A 27,600-nucleotide genomic window follows, 5' to 3' on the forward strand; every position below is an offset into this window, starting at 1 on the left:
CCACCTCAAAGAGCATGCACAGAGAAGTCCAAATTAAACAAGATTTAATATATTGTAAATGTAAGTACACACTGATGGCCTAAGACACAAAATGAGCAGTTTGTGTGAGAAAACGAACAGTATTTATATCGCTTTTACCTCTTGTAACCACAGCCACATCAAAGTACTCCGGCAAGTGCCAGAAAGCCCAGGAAGTGATCTCTCGCGCATGTACATCATTCATTGTTTACACAGAGATTTCAGAAGTGTTACCTTTCACTTTGAAGATCTAAACATATTTAGATATGCAGGAAATTGCAATGGAAGACGATTTCGATATATCAATAGACAACGTTGATTTTTTTCGCAACCGCGCAAGAGATCACTTCCGTCGCTTGCGCAGACAGAACCACACTTGGGCGTGGCTATGGTTACAAGAGGTAAAAACGATATAAATACTGTTCGTTTTCTCACACAAACCGCTCGTTTCGTGTCTTAGGCCATCAATGTGTACTTACATTTACGAGTCATTAAATCATGTTTAATTTGGACTTATCTGTGCATGCTCTTTGAGGTGGTGACCATAGACCTCCATTATATGACTGACAGACAAGAACGGTTTGACCTAAAAATATCAAAATTGAAAATAATGCGGAAACAAAGACGCCTACATCTTGGATGCCCTTGAGGTAAGATAAAACATACCAAAAATTAATTTCAAAGTGAACTATCCCTTTAAGAGGTCAACATAAACCTTGAGTTTTAAGCTAGAGGCTGTTCGGACTGACAAGAGCAGGAGAAAAAAAAAAAGAACAAAAGCTGCCCATGTTAAACTTTTCCACCTTTTTACCAGAGAATCATCATGATGAATTTAACGATAACATATCAACACCAAGTCCGTAAATGAAACACAGTAATAATATCCTTCAACAATCATGATTTCAAGTATTAAAATAATGAGCGCTTGATCTCCGCCGAGTGTAGCAGGAGAAAACATCATGTATTTGTTTATGAGAGGATAAGAGATGAGGTGAAAGAGCATCTGAACGGGGACAATATGAAGTGACCCCAACTGCCAGCAGAATTGGGGCGTTATTTGAGGAAACCGAGACTTGTTTCTATACTTCCATGAAAGGTTGTTGTAAAAACTCTCACGAGCAGTGACGGATTTTCCAAAGTCAGAAATGCACCCCTCAAGACTCACACGCGTAAGATTTCACAAATTTCATTCACCACCTGCGTTTCTCTTTTATTAAAGATTCATCTTTCCAGTCAATCTCCTCCAAGCACAAGCGCTGTTTGTTTTGTCCACAGCTCTATGCTATCATGAGATGAGCGATTGATATTTAGTGTGGAGGATGGAAGAAATACCAGGTGGTGGATGGTTAGATAGTTGCACGTTCTGAAGAATAACCATGAAGCAGAGAAAGGGCACGGCGAGTCAGGACGGGGGCGTTAGCAGTCGGTGGAGATTTTGGCAGAAAGGTCTTGGATGCGACGAGCGCTGCAACTCTTGCACAGGATGTGTCCGTCCAGGGGATAGCAGCCTCTTCCCTCGGCCTCTGAAGACAGGAGAAGACCACACTCCTACAACACAAACACAGCTCGTCTTTAGCACACACTTCACTTATTATTCATTCACTTCAATAGTCAAAATGTTATTTGTAATCCATTAATCTCAAAGTATTATGTATGCATTTGTAATTGCAGTGTAAACGCATTCATTTAACAATATTGCAGCAGGGCCCTCGTATTTTTTCAGTGGCAGTGGTTCCAGAAATAATATTCAATTCTCCCACAGGGATTTAAAAGGAGAAAGTCTTCATTAAAACATTATAAACCATGAACCAAACCAACAAGCTACAAACTTTGGTTAGAAGCAAAAAATCTAGGGAAAGAAGAGAGGTAAAGAACTACAATCCTATGAAGCACTGCGAATAAGCATAATTGAATAAAAAAATAAAAAAAAATAAAATAGGCGCACACACACATATACATAAATATATATATATATATATATATTAGGGATGGGCAACGATTAATCGCGATTAATCGCATCCAAAATAAAAGTTTGTGTTTACATAATATATATGTGTGTAGTGTGTATAATTAATTTGTATATATAAATACCCACACATGCATGTATATATTTAAGAAATATGTGCATGTATATATTTTATATATATTTATTCACAATTAATATTATATATAAATATAAATATTTGATAACACATTTTTCTTAAATATATACATGCATGTGTGGGTATTTATATATACAAATTAATTATACACACTACACACATATATATTATGTAAACACAAACTTTTATTTTGGATGTGATTAATTGTTGCCCATCCCTAATATATATATATATATATATATACACACACACAAATATTTTGAGAGCATAGGGAGATCGACTCGATTATGACATTTGCAGTGCTTCATGGGAGTGGGCGGAGCTAAAGATCTTATTTGGCACATTTTGCTTGTCTTCTCTCTGATTGGTGGAATGTGCTGTACAGCATCATGGGTAATGTAGTTTTCCAGGAATTCCAATTATTTTAAAACAAAGTTGAAATAATGTGCGCTGACAGCTTCAGCAAAACACACCAATTAACACACTCGTTGCTCAGTGTCTAGTCTTAATCTGGCACTACAGAGTTCAACAGTCGGAAATAAAAACTCAATTTTCTCCATTGAGAAATAGATTTTTTTATCTATTAGCTAACTTATCAACTTTAGCTAATAGCTAAAAATCTATTTCCTATGGAGACATTTTTTCAAGTCTTTTTAGGCTATTCTGCTTCCATAAATTGACAGATTAGAGGAAAGTAGTCAAGTAAAAGCAAAATAGCCTAAAATCTCAAAATTGACCATTGCCTGAAAAACAATGGTTTGCCTGTAGTGACTTAATGTTACCGATCAAATTAAGTCTCATAAAAAAGCAAATCTGGCTTTTGTTGGTGCTGATTTCAATATATCATTACATATAACTTGATTATTTCTATTGTATTTAAAATATGGTTAAAGTGCACTGGTGAATGTTCTGACAAGCATGGTAAACTAAATTATACTTTTATGTATCATGTATTTAAACATTTGTAATTATATAATTTATACTAAATTGCTATGTCATCATTACAAATATATAAAGTCGCTATGAAATCAAAATGGACAATTCTTATTTAATCAGATAATTACAAAATAAAATAAAAAATTACTAACTTTCATAATTAACAAAATCCCCCTTGATATTGAGATACAATATCATAGATCACTAAATGCAACCCCTTATTTCTGCATGGATGTTAAAATTAAACTACTCTCAAATATCTGAGATGGTGCATTACATAAACAATTCAACAGTAAACATGCAAAATGTAAACATTCTTACCTCACATACGTAGCAGTTAACATGAAAACTGCGATCCAGTGCAACGATCCTCACGGTCTCCTCCTGCCCGGGCTCTGGCATTATGGGCTGACAACATACTGAGCAGCGGGGGGCAAACTTCCTGTTCAAACAAAGGTTTTAGAGATAAAAATCAAGGTAGGACATTTGAAAGAGCATCATATTAATAAATATAATGCAAAGATTTAGTAAAAGAAAGGCAACTCCACTGCCTGCATTTGATTGTTTGTTTTTATCAACAGAAAGACAGGCTTGAAGTGAAGCGAGTACCTGTGGAAGTCCTCAATACAGTGGATCTGAGATGTGGCATCCACAGTAAACGGCACTCCATCCAGACAACAGCCGCAAACCACGCAGGTGAAACAGCGAGGATGGTAAGCCTTTCCCATCGCCCTCAGGATCCGGTCTAGGATGGGCTCAGAGCATTTTGAACAGCGCTCAAGTGTGCTCTGTGAACAGAGAAGAAGACATGTTTTTCAAAGTTTTGATAATGTGCTACAGAAAGGAAAAACTAGGGTTGTGGACTCAAGTCACATGACTCGGACTCGACTCGAGTCCTAAATTTGATAACCTGCGACTCTGCAGTTTTCAACCAAATAATGTTTTTTTGGGGAGGGAGGGGTATTTTTTTTTTTTACTTTTATTTTATTTTGTCTATTTTTTCAGTTTTTGTAAACTGAAAAGCTAAAAATAAAGTATTAAAAAAAAAAAATAATAATGTTTTTTTTTCTCCAGGCATTTAAATACACAAGTACTAGCTAACCATTTATAATTTGAGAAAAAAAAAAAAAAAAATCAAATAAAAAAAAAAACACACTGACGTTTAAGTAAGTGGCAATAAATAATAAACCTGTCAAATATAATTTTGAGAACACAACAAACACACATTTTAGCCTATAGGTAACTATAAAGTCTTCTCCCTGTTCACCAGCCGCTCACTTTCATGTCTTTCGGGAGAAATGGACGGATTTACGTTTTGAAAAACCCCAAAAAGTGTCACGTGACGATCCGTCGCCATGGAAATAGGAATGTTCTACAATTACTGTCACGTTAACAAAATAATTTAACCAGAGACTCAATATTTTAAACGTAATACTTAAATCACGAATAATGTTCCCAATGAACAGTTACTTTTATTTTTAATAAAATCTGTATTACCACTCTTCACATTCTCACAGGGTTACCAATAAAATAAATATTTTTCCACTGCCTTTTCCTTGTCACACGTAAGAACAATCCCTAAATTGAACTGAGATAGATGGGTGCCCTTATTGAAAATTTTATCGTAATAAATATTAAATTGAACATATTTTGAAAAGCCTTTCTGATATAAATTATATACATTTCATTCACTGTAGTAATTAACATTGAGGTGCTAATTTGTACAGAAAGCACTTGTTCAAGACTTGAAGCTTAAACTCGAGGACTTACAACTTGAATGCAAAGACTCAAGACGTACTTGTGACTTACAAAACAATGACTTGGTCCCACCTCTGGGAAAAATATACAATAAAAGGCAGAAGCTAAGAGATCACGACAGAAAGAGAGAACTCACAATGTAGCAGCTCTCGCAGTAGCTCTTCCTGTCTAATGCGTAGAAGGGCTGACCTCTCAGTCTGGCATGACAGGTGATGCAGGTGAAACACTCCACGTGAAACACCTGCTCCATGGCAATACAGCCACTGCCGTCTCCCAGAACATTATCCCCACACCGAGCACATCGACCTGAGAGGGAAAGACAGAGAGAGAGAGAGATCCATGACCCTCACTGTACACATAAAATAAGCAAAAATGCATTAAACATTGGAGCATACCAAAATATTCCTCAGTTGGGGGATGATTCATGTCATACACCAACTTCTTGGTGAGTCGATCCAACTCTTCCTCTGGACGCGGAGCTGACCCCTGCTGGCAGATCATTGTACATGTTTTACCATTCTTGTACAAATGTAAACTTTATACATTCTCAGACTTTCTGTAGAGTAAAAACACACAAATCATGTTCACTTCCGGTTTGAGGAGCAGTGCATTTCATTGCATAGCATAGCAGGTGCACTTGTAGAGTACTTCAAATCATGAATATATTTTAAAAACATTTACAGATAATTAGTGTAAAGGAGTAGTTCACTGTAGGGGAGTAGATAATTGACTCTTCCCCATGTCATCCAAGATGTCCATGTCTTTCTTTCTTCAGTCGAAAAGAAATTAAGGTTTTTGATGAAAACATTCCAGGATTTTTCTCTATATAATGGACTTCAATGGGAACCAAACGGTTCAAGGTCCAAAAGACAGTTTCAGTGCGAACTACAAACTGTTCAAAGGGCTTTAAACGACACCAGACGATGAATAAGGGTCTTATCACGCGAAAAGATCGCTCATTTAATAAATAAATAACTAAGTTTAAGTTTTATAAGCACAAATGGTCGCCTTGCTCTGTTCCGTGATGTGTGTTCGTGACTCTCCTGTTCAAACTCGTTCATCAAATCAAAACAAATCTTTTTCTGAGTCAATTAGTTAATTTCGTTCGTTGAATGAACCAAATGACTCGAAAAAAGATTCGTTCATTTTGCTAAACGAGTTCGAGAAGGAGAGTCACGAACGCAGAGCAAGACGAGCATTTGAGGTCATAAATCTTAAACTTTGTTATTTGTGTTTTTTTTATTAAACGAGCGATCGTTTTGCTAGAAAAGACCCTTATTCATCGTCTGGAATCGTTTAAAGCCCTTTGAGCAGTTTGCACTGAAACTGTTTTTTGATCCTTGAACCGTTTGGTTCCCATTGAAGTCCATTATAAGGAGAAAAATCCTGGAATGTTTTCATCAAAAACCTTAATTTCATTTCGACTGAAGAAAGAAAGACGTGGACATCTTGGATGACATGGGGGTGAGTAAATTATCAGCAAAAGTTTTTTTTTTTTTTTTAAGTGAACTACTCCTTTAAAGGGTTAATGCAAGTTTTTCTTCTTTTGTTGCAAAAGACACAGGAAATCTGCCTTTGGCCTCATGCCAGAGTGTTTCGATTTGACAAACCAACATCGACCTCTCCCGATAAACCGGTCTTACCTTGTTAGACTGATATGCTGACACTTGGTCTTGACTCATCTTCACCGGCACTCCCTGGCCGGCTCTCCCCCCTGGCATATTCCCCGCTCCTCCCTTATAGGCAGCGGGATCTCCATGAGGCTCTTGTGCAGGAGGAGGTGGCGGTGGGTACCAGCCCTGTCCCTGATTTTCATAATGTGGCCGATCTTGCTGAGGGGGGCGAGAGGCATGCTGACGGGGCGGAGGCGGGGTGTACGCTTGCTCTGCCTGTCGTCCGCTCTGAGAATAGGTGACGGGCTGAGCCGTTTTCACCTGTACAGTAAAGCGTGGACCGGTCGGGGTGGAGGCAGTGGTGTAGGAGGCAGGCACTGGTTGTGGGTAAGGTTTATGGACTGAAGAGGCGACAGAGGGGTAAATATAGTCCGGCTGAGGTGTAGAGGTGTATGGTGGGGCGGGGTGGTACTGGTTTTGGAGTTGAGCGGGGTAGCCCATTGAGGGCCTACTTGTTGGTGGAGCCCCCATCTGGTTGGGAGGGTTATAGCGGTCAATAGGACCGTGCTTGCTGTAAGCCACATTGTCATACAACTGTCGAAAAAAAACATCATATGAATCAATATTTTCAGAGATCTGTGCGACAATACCACAATACTAACCATTACCCAAAAGGCTGGAATACACCATCCAATTTTCATCCAGCAACAAAGCGCCATGTTTCTGTGCGAGTTTGTTGTGTTTTGAAGTCTGGTGGTGTGTGATTCTCAGTCATCACACCGTGTCCTAACTACACACGACGCGATAAAATTCCAGCGACAGCAAGTGTCTGTCCACACCAGAGGCGACGCAACTGTGAGACGCCACACGTCAATCAAAAATCACAGGCATTCAGAACAGCGTGAAAGTGCACTGCTGGCCCGCACTCGCATTGAAAATGGGTAAGGACATAATCAAATCAAGAAATAACATTATAAAAAAATCAAAACATTAACAAAATATACTCAATGACTAATTTTGTTATGAAGTAGAGTTATTCATTTTGAACGCTATATCATATGCTTTCAAAATCTGAGGTAAATTATCCATTATTGCTTGTGGCACAGTGACCTATTTTTAACTAAAAATAAATAATGTGTACTCATAACCAGTGTAATTTCATTTTGTCAGCCGCGACGTTGCAGAAATAGAAACCGTTTCTAAATTAGAAACTTTGCGTGTCGCTGTCGCGTCTGGTTAGGACAAAAACTCTGATTAACATGGAAATTACACCTTTTATCACGTGTCGCGGCGTGTGTAGTTAGGATACGGTGTTAGTGTATGACGCTCAGTTTTTCTCTAACCATTTACAAAATCAGCAAGTGTATGATGCCTAGTGTTTTAAAATCTGTTTAGACTGTTCAGTGTTTCCCAACCGATATTGTGTAGTCAAAAAAACGACAAACCAAAAAAAAAACATCATTCTAAATGTTTTTCTGATGCAAGACTTTTATTTTGAAAGACATGAGTGAAAGCTGTTGACTCTCCTGGTAACAGTTTAAGTAGAGCGCCTGAGAAAAACATGTTGTCAAATTGTCCTGATTAAGTGTGTGCGGTCAGATGAGAAGTTAATAATAATAATAATAATAATAGATTTTATTTATAACGCACTTTTCATTCCAAAGAATCCCAAAGTGCTACATAAAAAGTACAATAATAATAGCTACAAGATACTAAAAACAATAAAACAATAAGACAATCAGCATATAAAAGCCTTTCTAAATAAAAAAGTCTTCAGTTCTGCCTTAAAGGCGTCCAGGCTCTGTACTTCTCTCAGATCACTCGGGAGGTGGTTCCAAAGCCGGGGTGCAGCTGAGCAGAAAGCTCGGTCCCCCATGGTACGGAGTCTGGTAGTCGGGGCCTGAAGAAGCAGGTGACCTGATGATCTGAGAGTGCGGGAGGAGGATTTCAGGGTGGTGAGTTCTTGTAAGTATGGTGGTGCATGTCCAGTGATACATTTGTGTGTGTATAGCAGAATTTTGAAATCGATCCGGAATGCAACGGGGAGCCAGTGGAGTGAGTGTAGGATGGGAGTTATGTGGTCATATTTTCTGACTCTCATGAGGACTCTGGCAGCGCTATTTTGGATGTATTGTAGCTTCTGCATGTTTCTGGCAGAGATTCCAGTGAAGAGCCCGTTACAATAATCCAACCTGGTGGAAATAAAAGCATGGACAAGTTTCTCTGCATCCGAAAAGGTTAAAAGAGGACGTAGCTTGGAGATATTGCGAAGATGGTTGAAGGAGGTTTTGCTAATATATTTTATGTGTTCGTTGAAGGTCAGCTGGGGGTCAAACCTAACCCCAAGGTTTGTAACTGTGGAGGAGAAATTGATGGCTTGGTTGTCCAGAATGAGTTGAGATACGGGAGAGGAGTGAATCTGGTGTGGGGTTCCAACAAGTAATGCCTCTGTTTTACCGGAGTTTAGCTGGAGGAAGTTGCTTGCCAGCCATTCCTTTATCTCCAGTAGACAAGTGTTGAGTTGCGACAGAATTGCGGAGGAGCTTGGAGGAGTTTTAATATAAAGTTGCAAATCATCTGCATAACAATGAAAGGATAGACCATGTCTGCTGATGACAGAACCAAGGGGAAGCAGGTATAGGATAAAAAGGATAGGGCCAAGAACCGACCCTTGCGGAACACCACACGTAACAGGGAACAGTCTGGACTCACATTCTCCCAAAATGACTCGTTCAGTCCTGCCAGAGAGGTACGACTTAAACCACTGCAATGCTGTTCCTGATAGTCCAACTATATTATGGAGGCGGTCCTGAAGGATGGTATGATCGACCGTGTCGAATGCCGCTGTGAGGTCGAGTAAGATGAGCAGTGATGGTGATCCTGAGTCAGCTGCCATGAGAAGGTCATTTGTCACCCTTAGCAGAGCTGTTTCGGTGCTGTGGGCCGAACGAAAACCTGATTGAAAAACCTCATATAAGTTATTGTGTTCTAGATGGTTGTGAAGCTGAAAGGCAACTTCCTTCTCAAGAACCTTTGACAGGAAGGTGAGGTTGGAGATTGGTCTGTAGTTTCCCAGGACCTCTGGGTCAAGGGTTGGTTTCTTCAGTATCGGACGAATGACAGCAGCTTTAAGGGCAGGTGGAACAACACCTGTTTTTATTGAAAGGTTAATAAAGTCAGTGATGATTGGGCTGACAGTGGGAATGAGTGACTTGAGCAGGACAGTCGGGATGGGATCCAAGATGCAGGCGGACGGCTTCATTTTATTGATGATTTCCTCAACATGGCTCTGCTGGACCTCAGTGAAGTACGGAAGTGTCATCAATCCATCAGACAAGGGGTTGGAGGAGGATGGAAACAGTGATGAAGAGCCGGATAATGAAGTGCGGATGTTATTGACTTTGGATCTAAAGAAGTCCATGAAGCTGTTGCATCGCTCCACTGTGGCCTCAGTGGATATAGATGATTTCGGCTTCAGGAGATTGTTTACTGTAGAAAAGAGCTGTTTTGAATTTCCAGTGTTCTTATTGATGAGGTTGGAATAAAATTTTGCACGTGCACCCTTCAAGGACTTAAGATAAGCCTTTTGATGGTCACGGAATGCAAGATTGTGAACAGTTAGACCAGTCTGTTTACAGCGTCGTTCCAGGATTCGGCCCTTAGTTTTCATTTCCCGTAGTTCCTGAGTGAACCAGGGTGCGGAGCGTTCGAAGTTGACTTCCCGTGTCCTGACAGGGGCATGGCGGTCAAAAATACTGCTCAATGATGTATTGTAGTGATCCACTAGTCCGTCCACTGTCGTAGAGACTGGGCAGTTTATATTAGACTGAAGGTCTACAGTGAAGGAAGTAGGGTTTATTTTCTTCCAGTTCCGGAAAGATATCTGGCGCTTTGGTGTAATGATGGGCAGTGAGAATGTAAGGGCCATAGAGACCAACTTGTGATCAGACACACCCAGATCTTTCACCACCAGGTTGTTTATAGGGGCCGTGTCAGTAATGACAAGATCTAAGGTGTGGCCCTTGGTGTGAGTAGGAACCTTTACATGTTGATGGAGACCAAGACAATCGATCAGACTCATGAACTCTGTTGCAAGATGACAGGAGGGTTTGTCAATATGAATATTAAAATCACCAAGAATAACAATCCTGCTTGACATGGAACAAAATGATGTAAGTAGGTCATGTATTTCAGGGAGAAATGAGGAGCGTGGTTTGGGGGGACGGTATACGAGAAGCACTGTCATGGAGTATGGAGGTTTGCATTTGAAGGCTAAACATTCCATTGAGGTCAGATCGGGGAGTGGCAAGGGAGAGAGTTTCAGTTCATCCCGATAGATTACGGCCAAACCACCCCCACGTCCAGAGCTGCGTGATTTTTCCATATAGACATAACCCTGAGGGCAAGCTTCATTGAGTACTGAGTGATCGCCTGTTTTATGCCAAGTTTCCACTAGGCACATGAAGTCTAGTCCTCTATCCAGGATGTGGTCATGGATAAGCAGCGATTTATTGGTAAGGGATTGTGTGTTGAGTAATTCCATAGTGGCAGGAGACAGAGCTGATGGTGATCGTCTCTGTAAGCTCCGCAGTACACTGTGGTCCACTCCGTGTTTTATATATCTCCCACCGCTAGAGGTTCTCTGGAGCGGTGAACGGTTACATACTCCAAGCGCGGCAGTGTTCTGATGACGCCGTTGTAGCGCGACACGCGCAGCTGAAGACCAGATGGAGGGGATCGTAGATGCACCATGCAGGAAATAAACAAAGTCTTTGCGAGCGCTTCTGTGACAGTACCGGGGTCGGCGCAAAAGTCCAAGCTGTCTTATGGCTGAGATGCAAGTTGGAGTAGTGTTGCAGTTGAGACTCAGCAGTTGTGAAATGGAATATTTCAACATCATGCCGGACGCTAGTGGCGTCAGCAGAGTGTTTACATCAAAGAGCGGCAGCAGGTACGTTGCAAAGCACCCAGCCAAAAAGATTGTTGTAGTACAGAGAGGTAGGAAACTTGCAAGGGGCATAAGAGCATCTAATTAAAAACACTTTCTTAAAATACACTAATATCTGAATATCTGAATGGAGAAGCGGCGAACAGACAGCGCCAGCGTCCTCTCCCTCTCAATCCTCTCCGTGTTCCAAAGAAGTTGTCAGGCTTTTTGTCAGTGTCATTATTCTAACATTATAAAAAGTCTCTCACCTCAGAAAAATGTACTTTGCTGTCCTGACAGATAAACTGTGCACACGGCACACACTCTTCAATTGCACGCACAATCTACATTGTCAATTAGTAAGTCATGATTACCAAAATTACGTAACTGGTATGTCGTGTGTTAGCTGGGAAGGATTTGCATGCAGGGAAGATGTTCATTCAATTCTTCAGGATCAGCGTCCATGTTTTATTAACAGTTCATATTAGTATTGTGTATTTGCCATTGCAACTAAAGTTTCCTTAACCTTAACCCAAAATACCATTTTATTTTCACAGCTTAATGACCATGGGAAAATGTGGGTGAGGTGCACTAGTGATATAGTGTATTCCAGCCTTTAGAAACACATTCACCAACTAATATGTCTGAAAGCATTCTTTAAACCATTGTTAAATGTTTTTTTTCCCCGTGGCGCTTGGTTTAAAGCATCATTTTGAAAGGTTAATGCTTTTAAAGAGTTTACCGGTGCGCTTGAGCTCTGAGGGTGATTGTCCAGGTCAGCCAGCATGCATGTAAGAGAGTCTATCTCGGCGTCAATATTGGAGATGTGCTTCTCTGATCCCCGACCCTGAACAAATAACAGCCACATATAAAACTCACATTATTATTCCTCCTATTTATGCTAAGAGCACTAATTGGCTCTTACATCTTGGATGCATGTAGTCCTATTGTAGGAGACATTTAAAACTTAACGGGCTCTATGCACGGTGGTATTTCCGGTGAAGGTGTAAGGATGCTCGATAACTTCCGCCGATCGTAGAGTCGAATGCAATACCGAGAATTTATATTGAATTTTATACTCCATGGTTATAATAAAGAAACATTAGTCACAAAAACAGATAAAACAGACACCCCTCGTTGTGTTTATGCTTCTTTTTAAAATTATATTAAATAAACATAACTATATATAAAATGACATCTAAACGTATGTACGTTTCGCTTCAAAGACGGGAGGACAGTAAATTTTAATTTTCCTCGGTTTTCCTCCCCTTAAATCTCCACAACCGGAAATGGACGAGCATCCTTGCGTCAAATGCGGAACTTATGCGTGCATATAGCCCATTAGGAACCTTTTAAATTAGCATAATAGGGGCACTTTAAAAAAGGATATTTCTCCAGTATTTTTTTAGGAAATTTAAGGAATGATCGACAATTTCAAATTCTACCAAATCATATTTACAGAACACAAGTCCTAAACGATAATTATAAAAGAGCATGTGGGCATCACTGACGTGAAGTTCATGGCTGGCCATGTGGGGGCTCCAGTTGTGGTGGTCTTCTTTGGGCCCCTGGCCTGGAGCATAGTATCGCTCTCCTATTTGGGGAGGCAATGGATGATAGGCAGTAGACCCTGAGCGATCATCTTGATGCTGGTGTTGCATGGATCCCCCTAAGCACACAAACAGTATTCAATCAATTATTTCTTTAAGTATAAATTCTTAAAGGAGAACTCCGGCGAACAATGAACCTTTGGTCTAATAAAACATCGGTACCTAGTCAACCGTTCTCTGAAATTTGTTTTCATGATAATCGAATGTAAAGAGTTTTATCTCTAAAAACTGTTTAGCGTATAATGCTAGTAATGGCTCCTGTAAGATGTAAGATGCCTCCTGTCTGTATACATGAAGTGAACTGTCTGTATAAAGTATCTTCTTATTAAATGGTCTGTACACTTACAAAGTTCTCAATGCTTCGTTTTGTATGTATGGAGCCTCATTATGTTACTGCGTTAGTGTGGGGCTATTTTAAACCTTGTTAGTGGTATAAAATAGCGATTTCCTTTTACTTAGTCAATGCCCCCATTACTAGCATTATACGCTAAACAGCTTTTAGAGATAAAACTCTTTACATTCGATTATCATGAAAACAAATCTCAGAGAACGGTTGACTATGTACCGATGTTTTATAAGACCAAAGGTTCATTGTTCGCCGGAGTTCTCCTTTAAGATAAGAGATGTTACTTAATATCAAATAACCACATCGACGGCGGGACATGTCCGGGAAAAAAAGGATGGTAACCCCTACTACTCAGTTTTCTCCACAGAACAAGAGCCTGCTAGCTTAGCTTCCAAAAAAAGATGGCTGTGAGTGAGATCCCATCCACTATGGATGGGTTGAGAACAAGCGGGACAGCGACTACTACTGACTGTTTCAATTTCTGTAAACATGAATACTGTTAGACTTACCTGAAAAGCAGTGTATATTTCATTTGCATTGTATTTATCTATGCTTGGAATTTGTTTATAATTTTCTGTGGAGATCCTCTCCTCTAAAATCATTCTAGAAAGATTAATTCATTTCAAATGGAGCCATCCAATTCATCTGGTGAAAATCTTTTCATATCGCAGTATACAGTACAGTATTCAACATTTGAAGTGGATCAAAAGATTGCTCAAAATTCATGTAGAACTTTGATGAAAGGTCGAGATCCACTTCAAATGTTGACTACTGTATATCGCAGAAAACAAAGTCAGTTTTTTTACAATATTGAAGCATGAAGCATAAACCTGCACTGGAAAGTTTAAGGGTTCTTACCTGAAGGTCCAGTCGCCATATATCTTACAGGCATCCCATTTCCTCCTGTTCCGCCATTCTGCTCATACATGTTATATTTGGGCCTCTGTTCGGGGAGACCTTTCTTAGGAGGTCTGTAGAGAGCGGGGCCAGAGTGTGACATTGGTGCTGTGGCTCTATCTGAACTACCCAGGGTTCTTGGAGGCAGCCAGTTGGGGCCAGACATGCCAGTCTTCTGCAAGGACAGCACAGAATAAACACTGTCAGTGTGTAACCTTTCTCTGTTTTAAGTGACTTGTTTGTGCATGACTAAATAACTAGATTTTCTACTACACACCTCAAACCTAAAACTCAAAGAGATCCGGCCCTATCAATGCTGTCCAAACTTGTAAAAAAAAAAAAAAAAAAGATAACTAACTACACAAAACAGGTTTATGCTGAGTTTCCAGTGGCAACGCATGGTTTCCACGATAACAATAGGCACCAAATTAAAAAAAAGCAGGAAAAGGCAACCATTCTCAGCCGAAAGGGGAATTCCAGGTTTCCTTAGTCGAAATGCATTTCTCTTTCTCACACACACACACAAACATACATACAATTCCCACAGGTGCGCAGTACTTGCAATGTATTCGCTCCTCTCTCAAGTCTCCCATTGGCACAATGGCCATTGTCCAAAACACTTAATCCACAATCCTTTATAAAGAGTCGGTCCATGAAAATAAGATAGGAAATGTTATGTAATGATCAACTTTTCATTCGAGCCATCTGGTGTCCGCCGGACAATGTCCTATGTATGCAAGGGCTGAGGATTGTTTGTTATTATAAGCTTACGAAAACAAAGCAAATAAACCTCACAACAATACAAGATGCTAACAAGTGTAAACACAGTCAGAACAGATATATGGGAAGTATTACAATACAAACAGCATCTTTGTTTACAAACGGTGCAGCAAAACTCAGCTTAAAGGCACAGTGTGTAAGTTTCGCCACTAGAGGTCGCTTATTCAAAACAACAAAGTCGTAGCTTGATAGCGCATTGAATGAGCGTGGAATCATGGGAGTTATCGTCTTCGCCTCCACAACTAATTATCATTATTATTATTATTATTATTAATGGAAAGCAATCCGACAGGCAAAAATCATGTTCATGGATGAGTTAATCTATTAAAAAGTCTTATTAACGTTACTGTGGCATGAGAGTTTTTACGTTGCTGTTTTCATTACACGCTCCAGTCGTATGCTGTCGCTCCTTTTGTTTTGTTCATGCATATTTTATGATTAAATTCAAGTTCAACGTTTGCCTCTTTCTTCCTTGGACCTTGGATAGTTACGTTTGATTATTCTGGGTCTGGGATAACGCAACACTGTTTTAGCATGCTGTGTTGAAAGTAATGTTAACCTTACACTCTGCGTTCGCTCGGTGGCTGCAATGAGACACTTGTTGCACATTGCAGCATGCTAGATCGATATTAGAATATCATATTAATAAAATCTGGATGACTTGTGTTGCTAAATGGCATGCAATTCAGTTTTAAACAGTGTGTGGTGGAGAAAATGCTGTATTACTGATACTATAAATAAAGCTCTTTCTGATTATGCAACTTGACAAAATAGTGTCATCTGATCTAGTTTTTGGGTACAAACTCACAGTTGATCTAAAAAACAAGAGATTCAAACAATAAGACAAAACAAATCATTGTTATAAAGCTCAACACATTTAGTGTCAATAAAGGGATCCAAACAGTTCCTCACCCGTCTAATAAAACATAACATATTAAAGCGTCTTCTGTGTTTACAAGGTTTCTAAGGAAATTTATGGTAAGACAAATGAGTTGTCATCAACACGTGACATTGACATGGGCCATTACACTGGATAAAATAGCTTATTTCTCTGCATTTAAACACTATTGGAAACATTTAAGATAATATAATACGTACACAAGTCAACAATATATGTTCTAGTCGTTTTTGGCTATTTTAATCCAAAAATCTTACATATTGTACCTTTAAGATAACAGTTGGTTTCAAACTGGTCATTAGCTGTTTGACCAGTTATGATGCCCCCCAAAATAGTCAAACCATCTTGACTATATAAATAACTAGCTGCTAATTTGTTGTTGCTGGTCCCCAATGGTGTCAACCAGACCAGTTTGGACCAGATAATGACCACTGCGACCATGTTACAAAACAAATACCACCTTAAGATGTATATTTCAGCTGTGAGTAATCACTGCACTGATCTACATACTAATAAATGCCTATGTTTGTATCAAGAGAAATGTTCAACCTGACCACATTGGATTGCACCGCAATCCGTGAAAGCTCATACTCAAAGCCGGGGATTGTAAGGCCGATGAATCACAATGTTTTTGTTTTTTTTATCTTTGAAAGCATATTAATCTACGATGTAACGCGTTACTACTTCTCTCTCCTGCAGTGGACTGTGAACATTGCAAAGTTACATCGAGTGATAAAAGTGCGACACTGCCGCACACAAACGTCATCGTGGATGTTTGCGATAACAATAACTCATCTATGGTAACTTGCGTCCTGTGTTTATTGGGTTATTTAAACAATAGGACATTAACGATTTCCCGTACCTCTTGAAAACGCTGCAGACTCCCAGTCTACCGAGCATCTGCCTTGTCTTGCTTCGTTTTCATCTGCAAAATGAAATGAGCCGGCGAGCTTCGTCCGTGTGTCTGTCTGGTAGCCTGTGTTTCAGTTAAAAAGTTCAGTTCATAGATTCCCAGCCTTGTTTTCTTCCCACCAACTATATCAATGGAATTGTTAAACATTGAAAACTATCCCCAAAACATTAAAACGACAAACGAGCCCTCAAGATCGCTCATTTTAGTCGACGAGGAGCATCCAGTTTAAACTGTTTATTTGTTTGTTAAATAAAGCGAACACTGCAAGGCTGATTTATACGTTTTTTTGTTTGTTTTTTTACTTCTAAATGAAATTCAGCCTCGCAAGATGTGAGTTAAAACTATCAGTAAGCCGTGTTCGCTTTAGGTTAGTATCTGAACCAATACACTTTTAGTTCTCAGTCGGTTTCATTTTAGTAACCTACTTTTCCTGGAGGATCAGCCGCGGCTGACAGGCCTGTGTGCAGCGGTCCGCGCGCATGACGTCACGTGGCAAGCTCTTTCAACATTTAAAGGTAGAGTAAAACCATATGTAAAGTAAACCACATGTAAGTAAAACATGTATGAAAATGTACATTTTCAGGTCAGAAGCCACTTTTTTATGTTTTGCTTACTTAAGCACAATATTACTTTGGGACTATATCTGACTCGTGTAACAAGAAGGCATTAAAAACAATCGAAATATGTCTTTTAATTTTTTATTCTTTAATCTTTTCTGATTAGTTAAATACCCCTGTCATGTATTTTTTATTATTATTATTTTCCTCTTGTTTATTTGTTCTACATTCTGACGGTTTCCTTCTTTGTTTCTATAATGTTCTCAATAAAAAAATAATAAAAAAGGTAGATAGGTTTTTTTTATATATATATATAAACACTTTTTGTTATACTGGTTGAAACCTTCTTCACATCCTTATAGAAATCAATAATATAAGTGGTCTACTCTAAACATTTTAAAAATACATCTTCTGTGGAAGTGAAGCGCTACTGTGCGTTCACACCAGACACGAATACGCGCGAACACTTTGAATCCATCCAAGAGCGAAATTTCCGCAATGTATTCAATTTCGTGCATCAATTGAATCGCGCAAACTTGACGCGCGAATTAGGCGTATTCGCGTCTACCGCGCCGCGCTCTACGCCTCATTCGGACCACAGGAATTTTTTACGAGCGTAGCGCGTCTTTCCATTGACTTAACATTGAAATCACTCACACCTGACGTGCTGTTTATTTATTTATTTTTTTGCGATGCAGAGATGAAGACAGACGTCCAAAGAGTGCCACGAACGAACAACATCCGCCTTTTACAGTTCCTCCTGAACCAAGACAACAAGTGTATGCTGCGTTCACTTCACCCAATGACGTAACTAATAAGGTGGCAACCCGTGACGTTCTAGCCGGAGCTGTTCACGTCCTCAGACTCAGATGTATGCGTTTGTATGTCAACAAAATCATTGTCGAAATGAATCTGCAGCAGTCAGTTAGTACACGTCAGAGCTCTGGATGTGGTTTACGTTCATTATTATTATAATCTTGTGTGCTTTGAGACATTAGGTAATTTAACGTCTCTGTGTAACGCTTTACAGACTCTACTGTTCATGTTTTTTGAAGGCTTTAGAGACTCCTATAAGGGAGGGTGGGATCTCATTCTATCGAAGTTAGCTTGCAATTGCTAGCCTCTCTGAAATTGCCTACTTTAAACTATTTAAATAAATTGAAATGGCTATTTAGCCTATTTAAATTAGCTGCCATGGTGACTGGTCATTAAATAGCCTATTACATAAGATTTTTTTTTTATCACATATAGATACTAGTATCTCATAAATAAGTAGCTAGTACCTAAAATGTTTCTAGTAGAACTGAGGTATCAACAACAATTAATAGTAGGTACTCAATAATCGTAAGTGAATAGTTGATATCTGGGGCCTGCAATTCCAAAATGGCGCCAATGTGGGGTGGAAAGTTATGTATATCTACTGCCGACTGTCAAATTAAAAAACACAGAAGCAGCCAGATCATTTCCATAATGACCAACGCAAATATTAAATTGGCTTGCCATAAATTGCAGGGAGTTGTGGAGCATATTTTGGGATGCACGCTGTGTGTCCCATATTGGAAGGACATATGGTGCCAGATGAGGGATTTATTTATCGCCCCGGGGAAACGTAATCCTGGGCATATCACTTGTTCTGAAAACGAAAAGGAATGTTTAGCTGTCTCCAGTTCATTTTTATTGATTAATCTATTGTTAAGCATGTGTTTGATTAAATCAGCCAATGCTAAAGCAACTGAATAATGATCAAACCGTATGAATAACACATCTCACATCACATTATTTTATACCGTTTTGTAAAAAAAAAAAAAATGGTACATGTTAAAATCTCATGTATCAGACTTTGTGATTTATTGCCAGTCTTGATCTCTCCAACTTTAATATCCTGCTATTAATATCCTGCTAATACCCCTCACCTCCAGGCCGGCACGTGAAACACCTTCAGTCGGAAACTCTACGTGACCATCGGACCAAGCTCTCGAGAGGAAATGGCCGACCTGAACCATCATTCTCTCCCCTTTTTCCTTCAGAGGTCACTTCCAAGACGAGATCAGGAACGCTTCAGACACCCACAGACTGTTCACCATCTCTCTAGCTCACTTTCATTGCTGCTCTTTCATCACAAGATTTCTTGTAGATGTAGAAAAAGTTTCTAGTCTTCGAAAAAGGAAAAAAAAACATGAATCTATCCACAAGATATGATCTGTGTACTTTGCATTACAAGAAAATGGGTTTATATTGAGACTTCCATTATGTTGTGACCCCTTTACAAGCAACATTAATACATTTTATAGTGAAAATGCATATTATAAAAGTTTGCTCTTGGCATCATTTTCATCAAAAATACTTTGCAATGAGGTATATGTGCTTGCTGACAGAGATATGAATAGAGTATTGTTTTTAGGAATTTATCTAAGATCTTTAATTTTGCAATCGGTCCTATGAATAGCTGTGTGCTGGTTATGAAAGAGTAACTCATGACCTGAAATGTCTTCCACATTTTTAGCTACAGACAATTCAGCAAACATCTTGATTACTTGGCTGCTCATCTAATGATCCTGGCACATTATTTTAAGAGAAACATTGTTCTCACAGAGCACATACAGTCTTGTTTTCGTTGAGCTTTTCTGGGGTTTGGAATGTTAATCTTTTCTGGCTAATTCATGGGTTATTTTTATTTATTTATTATTACATATATTTTGTCTTTGAGATTTGTCTATTATGACTCAGTAGTTCAGATCTGAGGGATCTTAACTACTCACACACGCATGCACACAGACACAGAAAAAAAATATTTTTAAATATTAAAAAAAAAAAATATTGATTTGTAATCACAACATTATTTCTATTGTCAAATAAACTTAATTTATGTAGTTCAGATAACATAATATTTTAAGTTTCTGATGATTAAATCAATCACCTTCATTGTATTAACTCAATTTTTCCATTTCAATCAACCTTTTCAAGGCAGCCAGGTTACTTCATTTTTTAAGTTAAACCAACAATATTTTTTTACAGTGCATATACTATTGGTTGAATAAGATTTTAAAATCTTAAATTTTTTTAAAGAAATTAATACTTTTATTTAGCAAGGATGCATTGAAATTATCAAAAGTGAGTGTTACTGAATATAAATCTTTTGAAACATTATTACTGCCTTTACTCTTTATTTCAATGGTCCACTTTAGACATTATTCTAAGTAACTGCTACATGTCAACTAACACTCATTAAGGTATTATAGAGTAGTAGACTGTCTGCTTAATATCTGATAACACTTTATTTGAATGCTCCGCCAACAGACATTATATTTATAACTTTGCAACTGTCAACTTATTCTACTAACCCGAATATTAACATAAATTACTATAATCTGGTTAAAACTCTTATGAGAGTTGACATGTTGCAAATTTACTTGTCTGAAGTGGACCATCTAAATAAAGTGTAACCTTCTTTTTCAAATTCATGCTGTTCTATTAAACTCTATTCATCAAAGAATTTTGGGGAAAAAATCAGGGTTGCTTATAATAATAAATATTTATTAATTAGCATGAGGCATATTAGAATGATTTCTGAAGGATCATGTGACACTGAAGACTGGAGTAATGATGCTTAAAATTCATCTTTCATTACAGGAATAAATTACATTTTAAAATATATTAAATAAGTTGTTCCACAAAATTACTGTATTTATTGTATATCTAATCAAATAAATGCAGCCTTGGTATGTGCATATATGAGACTTCTTTTAAAAACATTAAAAATCTTACTGATCCCAAACTATTGAACGGTAGTGTGCATGCATAAACAGTACGAATATCCTTTTTCATTTCACTCATTCTCAACCTGTGACCCTTTTCAGTACATCCTAATTTTCTTCATTGTCCATTTTTGTCCGTCTCCCCACCTCCTTCCACCTTCCTCAAGAGGACAAACATCCCCCTTCATCCACACACCACACCGGATGAGCTCGCGGCGTGTCCTTATATGTGCAAATCTCTCAGTTTCAGCAGGAAGAGGCAGTTTAATAAAAATACAGTCATTGTTTCTGCAGCTTAAATAATCAATATATTATGTTGTATTTTGAGATTTTAAAAGTCAGTGGGGTCCAACAAACACTGCACCCTATTTTGAACCTAAAATATCTTTATTTGTGTTCCACATAATAAAGATGTAAAAAAAAATATTTTCATGATTTGTAATCACAACATTTTTTCTTTTGTCAAGTCAGCTTAGATCATTTATGTAGTTCAAAAAACATAATATTTTGAGTTTCTGATGATTAAATAAATCTCCTTCATTGCATTAACTCAATTTTTCCATTTCAATGAACTTAAAATTTTAAGGCAACCAGGTTACTTATTTTTTAAGTTAAACCAACAATATTTTTTTCACAGTGCATTAAACATTCTTTTAAAAAAAGTAATCTTCAGTGTATCGGTAATTCTTTACGATAAGCTCTAATTTGTTCAAATTAGTAAAAGAATGTTTGTGCATTAACTAAGGTTAACAGCAACTTCTGATCATAGTAAATGTTGTCATTAAGTAAATGCTGATGCAGCCTTTAGTATCAATAAGTTATGTCAACATATGTTTTTGAATTGTTTTAACTCATCGAAATGAGTTAAGGAACAACTTTTTCAAATAAATAAATAAATAAAAAAGTTTAAGTTTTCTAAGCTCAAATGCTCACCTTGCTCTCATTCAACGAATGAAATGACTCAAAAAAAGATTTGTTCATTTTGATGAACGAGTTTGAACAGGAGAGTCACGAACGCGCATCACAGAAGAGAGCAAGGCGAGCATTTGAGCTTATAAAACTTAAAATTTTTTAATTATTTTTTAAATGACCGATCATTTCGCTTGATAAGACCCTTATTCATCGTCTGGTGTCGTTTAAAGCCCTTTGAAGCTGCACTGAAACTCTCATTTAGACCTTGAACCGTTTGGTTCCCACTGAAGTCCATTATATGGAGAAAATCCTGGAATGTTTTCATCAAAAACCTTAATTTCTTTTCCACTGAAGAAAGAAAGACATGGACATCTTGAATGACATGGGGGTGAGTAAATTATCAGCAAATTAAAAAAAAAAAAAAAGTGAACTACTTTAAGTTGAAATGACTTAAACATCCAAGTTGATAGTACTTCCAAATTTAAGGAAGCAATGAACAAATGAAACCTTCTTGTAAAGTGCAGTGAATCTTTGTCAGAACAACATTATTCCACCTTTTCATTCCTTGATTCATGCTTATTAGAAAGACTAAACAGTGACTCAACTGTATCGGCTGCGGCTCCATAAACTCATCAGAGAGTCACATCAGCTCTGAGAATCACAATAGAGCGGTTCAGCCCACTCGAGCCGTGCTGCCGGACACTAGCAGAGGCACGCAGCTCTGATGAGGATCTCATCTATATAACGCTCCGACAGACTGGATGGTTTCCGTTAATTGGCCGAGCTCGTTTAGTAATGGTCTCACTTTTCCTCGCCGCCCCCTCTCTTCCGTTGCTCGCACAATGCCTGGAAGTCGCCTAGACCCACATGGGTTTTTTTTTTCTCTTATGTTGTTTTCTCAATCTCTCTTTTTCCCCTCACACCAAAGACACAATTGATCCAGTCAACATCAAAACAAATAGGAGCACAAGGACACACACACGCACTCAACACCCTCGTCCAAAAGATAGCCTACTTCCGACTCGCATTAACACACACAGTGCATGTTTGAACCTGATTTGAACACAAACAGACGAATTCATTAATTACGTAATGACTTCTCAAAGCTTAATTAACACTTATGCTTAGGGATGCACGATATATCGGCCAGCATATCGGTATCGGCCGATATATGTTCATTTTTAATGTTATCGTTATCGGCCTGGTAAGAAAATGTGGCCGATATTTTAAAGCCGATAAATAATGTATTATTCCCTTCAGCTGAGACACTTGTTGAGCACTTTATGTTTTTGAAATTCTTGAAATATGATTGAAATCTCTTCAAAAAATGAAAATCTGGTTCCGGACAACATGTGCAGCGCAAATCTGTCATATCAACTGAGAACATCATTATAATTGTGCGCTTGGGACATGGATTTAATTGTGAGACTTTTGTTTTTGTAATCAGGCTCTCAAAATTAGATAAAAATTTGGATTTAAAGGGTTAGTTCACCCAAAAATGAAAATTAAGTCATTAATTACTCACCCCCATGCTGTACCAACCCCGTAAGACCTTCGTTTATCTTCGGAACATAAATGAAGATATTTTTGATTAAATTTGAGAGCTGTGTAACTATCACATAGACTTCCGGGACTGGCTCTTGACGGCCCAGAAAGTCAATGAAGAAAATGTTTAAATATTCCATGTGACTACAGTGGCTCAACTATAAGTTTATCAAGCGACGAGAATACTTTTTGTGCGAAAAAACAAACAAAAATAACGACTTTATTTGACTATTCCTTTTCTTCCTTGTTGGCCTGAAACGAGACTTCCATACGATTTCCACGACGCATGCGCGAGAACTGAAATGAAGTAGTTGAAGGAGATCGCAATTCTCGCGCATGCAAGAATCAACTTAAATAATTTATTTAGTTCAGAAAACATATAATTTTGAGTTTCTGATGATTAAATCATTCTACTTCATTGTATTAACTCACTTTTTCCAGTTCAATGAACTTAAATTTTTTTAAGGCAACCAGGTTACTTACTTTTTTAAGTTAAACCATCAATATTTTTTACAGTGTATAGAGTTAAAAAAATTGCTGTATTTTTGTGTAATTAATTTAGAGAAGTTACACCGCCATCTTTCTCAGACGAAATGTTGACAGGTGCGTACCTGACGTTGTAAACACAACTTCCCACCTTGTAAATACAAACTTAGGAGGACTTGAACGCACCATAAAAACTGTGAAAATTAGCATGCACCTTCATATTTTGCAATGACAATCAAGTAATCATCGCCTGGTGGATGATAAAAGAGTAAACAATGAACTCAAGAAACCTGAAGCATAAGGAGGAACATTTCATACAGACTTAATCAACACTATCTCACGACCAATTCGTACGAATTCGACGCATGATTAAAAAGTGGCTAATTCGTACTAATTCGTACGATTTGTCTAAACCCACGTGATGGTTAAGTTTAGGGGCGGGGTAAGGGGTAGGTCATTCGTACGAATTCATACGAATTGGCCAATTCGTAAAATACGTACGATTTAGCAAAATCGTATTAATTCGTACGAGTGAGGTAGTATGAATTGTTACGAATTAGCCACTTTTTAATCATTCGTCGAATTCGTACGACTTGGTCGTGAGATCGGGTTGGACTTAATTGTCTATGTCTTTGTGGCCATTAATACGTTTTCCCTCCAAAATCTCCATAAAGCATGTAGTGAGTGAAGAAGGTGAGGTAACTTTCCGCTTGTTTTTAAGCTATTGGAGACCTACATGAACCCCCATATCCCCCGTCTCATTCTCCTGCCTGCTTTATTGACGGATGTCCTGCGCAGGCGTTTCATCCCAGTCTGTGTGTGTGTGTGTGTGTGTGTGTGTCTCACAGGAAGCCTTAAGGGGGTGTTCCATAGTTCCTGCACATCTGCGGGCTGCATTTCTCTAGGTGTCCCTTGTTTTTCGGTCGTGAGAGAGGGATATCACCCATATCACTTTTTTTAAAACTCTCCTATTTCCTTCCGCTCATTGCCCATAACAAGCTTCCCAAAGCACACACACACACTCTCCTGTCACAGGAAGCCAGACAGAGGTTTCCGGCAACCCTTGAGAGAGGCAGGTGAGGCCTAATGTGGCCGTACTTGCTGACCTGGCTGCATTCGCTGAGTTGCTTATATTTGATCTGAACAAAGGTTGTGCACTTTGTTTAGGCCATGTTTACTGTGCAACCTGGTTCACTCAGTCTACACAAAATTACTGATAGGAAGTTAACTTCCAGACTCATTTGAGATGGCCTACTTAGATTGGAAAAAAATGTGAAATTAAAGCGGTATATGAAGTATATGGCCACCCATACTCTGAATGTGTCCTCTGCTTTTAAAGGGGTGATGAACTGAGAAATCAAATTTTCCTTGAGCTTTTGACATCTAAGAGGTCATCATATTATAAGAATATCCTGTAAGTTTCAGAACTGAAAACGTCCTTGTTAGTCCAATAAAAGCTTTTATTGACACCAGCCTCTGAAAACGACTCATTTTTAAAAATACACAATGGCTACCTTGTGATGACAAACCGGATCGAGCTACCGAGCAATACAGAATATTGTGCAGGTGCCTGGTTGTGGAAGAAGACAGTCGCTGCATAAGCTTCATAGCCTATTACTGATTCATTTTGATGTTTTTGAATGCAAAAACCAAGCGAACGTCATAAATTGACCTCAGACAACAATATAATAAAATTTAAAAAGCCAGTTCATGACCCCTTTAATACACATAGGAGCAGTGAGAAGTGAACACACACAAACAGACTGCAACATGGACACACACACCAGACTGATCTCATAAAACGGCGTATATATGACACGCCAATTCGTATTTCCATTTTTGCCGTGCTATCAACACGCATAATCGCTTTTCAGCGTGTTTATGAACGCCGTTTACTTAACGTTACACTACTGTATAAATATATGACCTACCCCAACCCCGTCCCTAAACCTAACCGTCACTGGGGTTAATAGCATTTATGAGTCGTCCCCTACCATCCTAGGAAAAAAATAACGCTCCCCAGATGTAGATCTACATTTTTCTTTGTTTCGCACGGACATTTAACGGCGTAGACATACATGCATACACGTGGATAGCTTAAAATGCGTATAGATAACACGCCACTTGACTTGAAAGTGCGGTGTACGTTTACGCCGCAAAAGTCATGATGTCATGTTGCACACACAGAGCAGTGGGCAGCCATTGTGCTGTGGTGCCTGGGGAGCGATTGGGGGTTAGGTGTCTTGTTCAAGGGCACCTCAGTCGGTTCCTGTCGGTATTGAGAATCGAAAATCGCAACTTTCGAGGTAAAACGCAGACAGGAACATAGTGTCGGCCCAGACCCGGCCATACCTTTTGGATTCCAGACGAAACAGATGTGGGCCGGATCTGGGCCGACACTATGTTGTCTAATTCTTAACCACTTGACCACTTAAAAAGTCAGTTGATTTTGGTTCATTCTGCAATTATACACTCTTACGCTGCCTTCACACTGGCAGTTGAAATCAGCTCCGTAATACGCAATACGTTCCCAACGGACGTCGTACTACACAGTGAAAAGCGTCGGACGCGGGTAGAACAAAAATGGCGGAGAGATTAAAGTTTGATTCTGTCAGTTCTGTATGATCTCTCTGATTAGGGTTATGCTGCGTGAGGAAAGTTGCTGAGGACGTTTACATGTCAGGTCGGCTAAAAAATGTGATATAGTGGTCAATAGTTCAATGTCTACCTTCAATTTAATCGTATTAACTGCCCTTATAAACGTTAGAAAGTCATGAAAATAAAAAATGACATCACAACTTATCGTTATAAAATCAATATTTATTTTAATAAAAGTTAATAATTCAGATTTGTTTATCAGTACCATAGCAACGGTCAACTTCCGCTGGAATTGTCGGATAGGAACCGTCCGTAGCTTTTCGCAAGAGTTCAAATTTTTGAACGCATCCGGATGACCAACGGACACGATTTTCTTCGCACCGCACTCGGTCGGACCCGTTTCGGACCCATTCGCATGCGGTCTGCGAATCTGCGAAAAATGAATGACTTCCGGTCGTTTCGCAGCCGCATCGGAGCTGATTTCAACTGCCAGTGTGAAGGCGGCGTTAGAAGAAAAGGTTCTATATAGAACCTTAAAAGGTTCTAAAGCGCTACGTATTTGGAACGCCTAAATGCAATGCATGTGAACGATCACAAAATTCAAGATATGGGGGTTAAAAAATGTAATTAATCAATATCACACGAAGAGTGACATTTCAGTTTTTTTCCTCCAAAAATCAGCATGATTAAAATGTGACATTAAGTTACTACAACAATAACTTAATTACAACTACAAAATGTTGCAGAATAATGTAATATATGAATGAATAATAGCCTATAAAGAACCTTTGTGCCAAGAGGGTTCTTTCTCGTCATTATAGAATCTTTTTTAGCATAAAAGTTCCTTTGGAGTCGAGTAAAGAACCCTCTGCTTCATATATGGAACCCCAATGAACCCTTTTGAATGATGCCTCAAATTGTCCGTTGAAGAGACATGTGAATGTGTATA

At 38.7% G+C, this 27,600-nt stretch overlaps 1 protein-coding gene across 5 annotated transcripts; it reads right to left on the bottom strand.

Moving 5' to 3' along the window:
* Positions 1 to 627: 627 nt before the first annotated feature.
* On the bottom strand, positions 628 to 19,361 carry trip6 (thyroid hormone receptor interactor 6). 5 transcript variants are annotated; one of them, XM_039659624.2, is made up of 11 exons: positions 17,224 to 17,307; positions 16,748 to 16,861; positions 14,169 to 14,382; positions 12,866 to 13,023; positions 12,097 to 12,201; positions 6,458 to 7,021; positions 5,210 to 5,303; positions 4,951 to 5,120; positions 3,666 to 3,844; positions 3,378 to 3,498; positions 629 to 1,566 (listed from the first exon to the last, which is right to left on the bottom strand). In XM_039659624.2, exons 3-11 carry the CDS (start codon positions 14,371 to 14,373, stop codon positions 1,435 to 1,437), a joined length of 1,728 nt encoding a protein of 575 aa, XP_039515558.2. In that variant the 5' UTR covers positions 14,374 to 14,382; positions 16,748 to 16,861; positions 17,224 to 17,307; the 3' UTR covers positions 629 to 1,434. The 5 variants fall into 5 exon arrangements, with proteins under 5 accessions (XP_088986709.1, XP_039515560.2, XP_039515558.2 ...); XM_089130583.1 differs by lacking the exons at positions 16,748 to 16,861; positions 17,224 to 17,307 and adding an exon at positions 19,269 to 19,361 and having other exon boundaries at positions 628 to 1,566; XM_039659626.2 differs by lacking the exon at positions 16,748 to 16,861 and having other exon boundaries at positions 628 to 1,566; positions 17,224 to 17,285.
* Between the last annotated feature and the right edge of the window lie 8,239 nt (positions 19,362 to 27,600).

The sequence above is a fragment of the Pimephales promelas genome, chromosome 1, assembly GCF_988280905.1.
Source record: "Pimephales promelas chromosome 1, fPimPro1.hap1.1, whole genome shotgun sequence".
NCBI classification, from domain to species: Eukaryota; Metazoa; Chordata; class Actinopteri; order Cypriniformes; family Leuciscidae; genus Pimephales; species Pimephales promelas.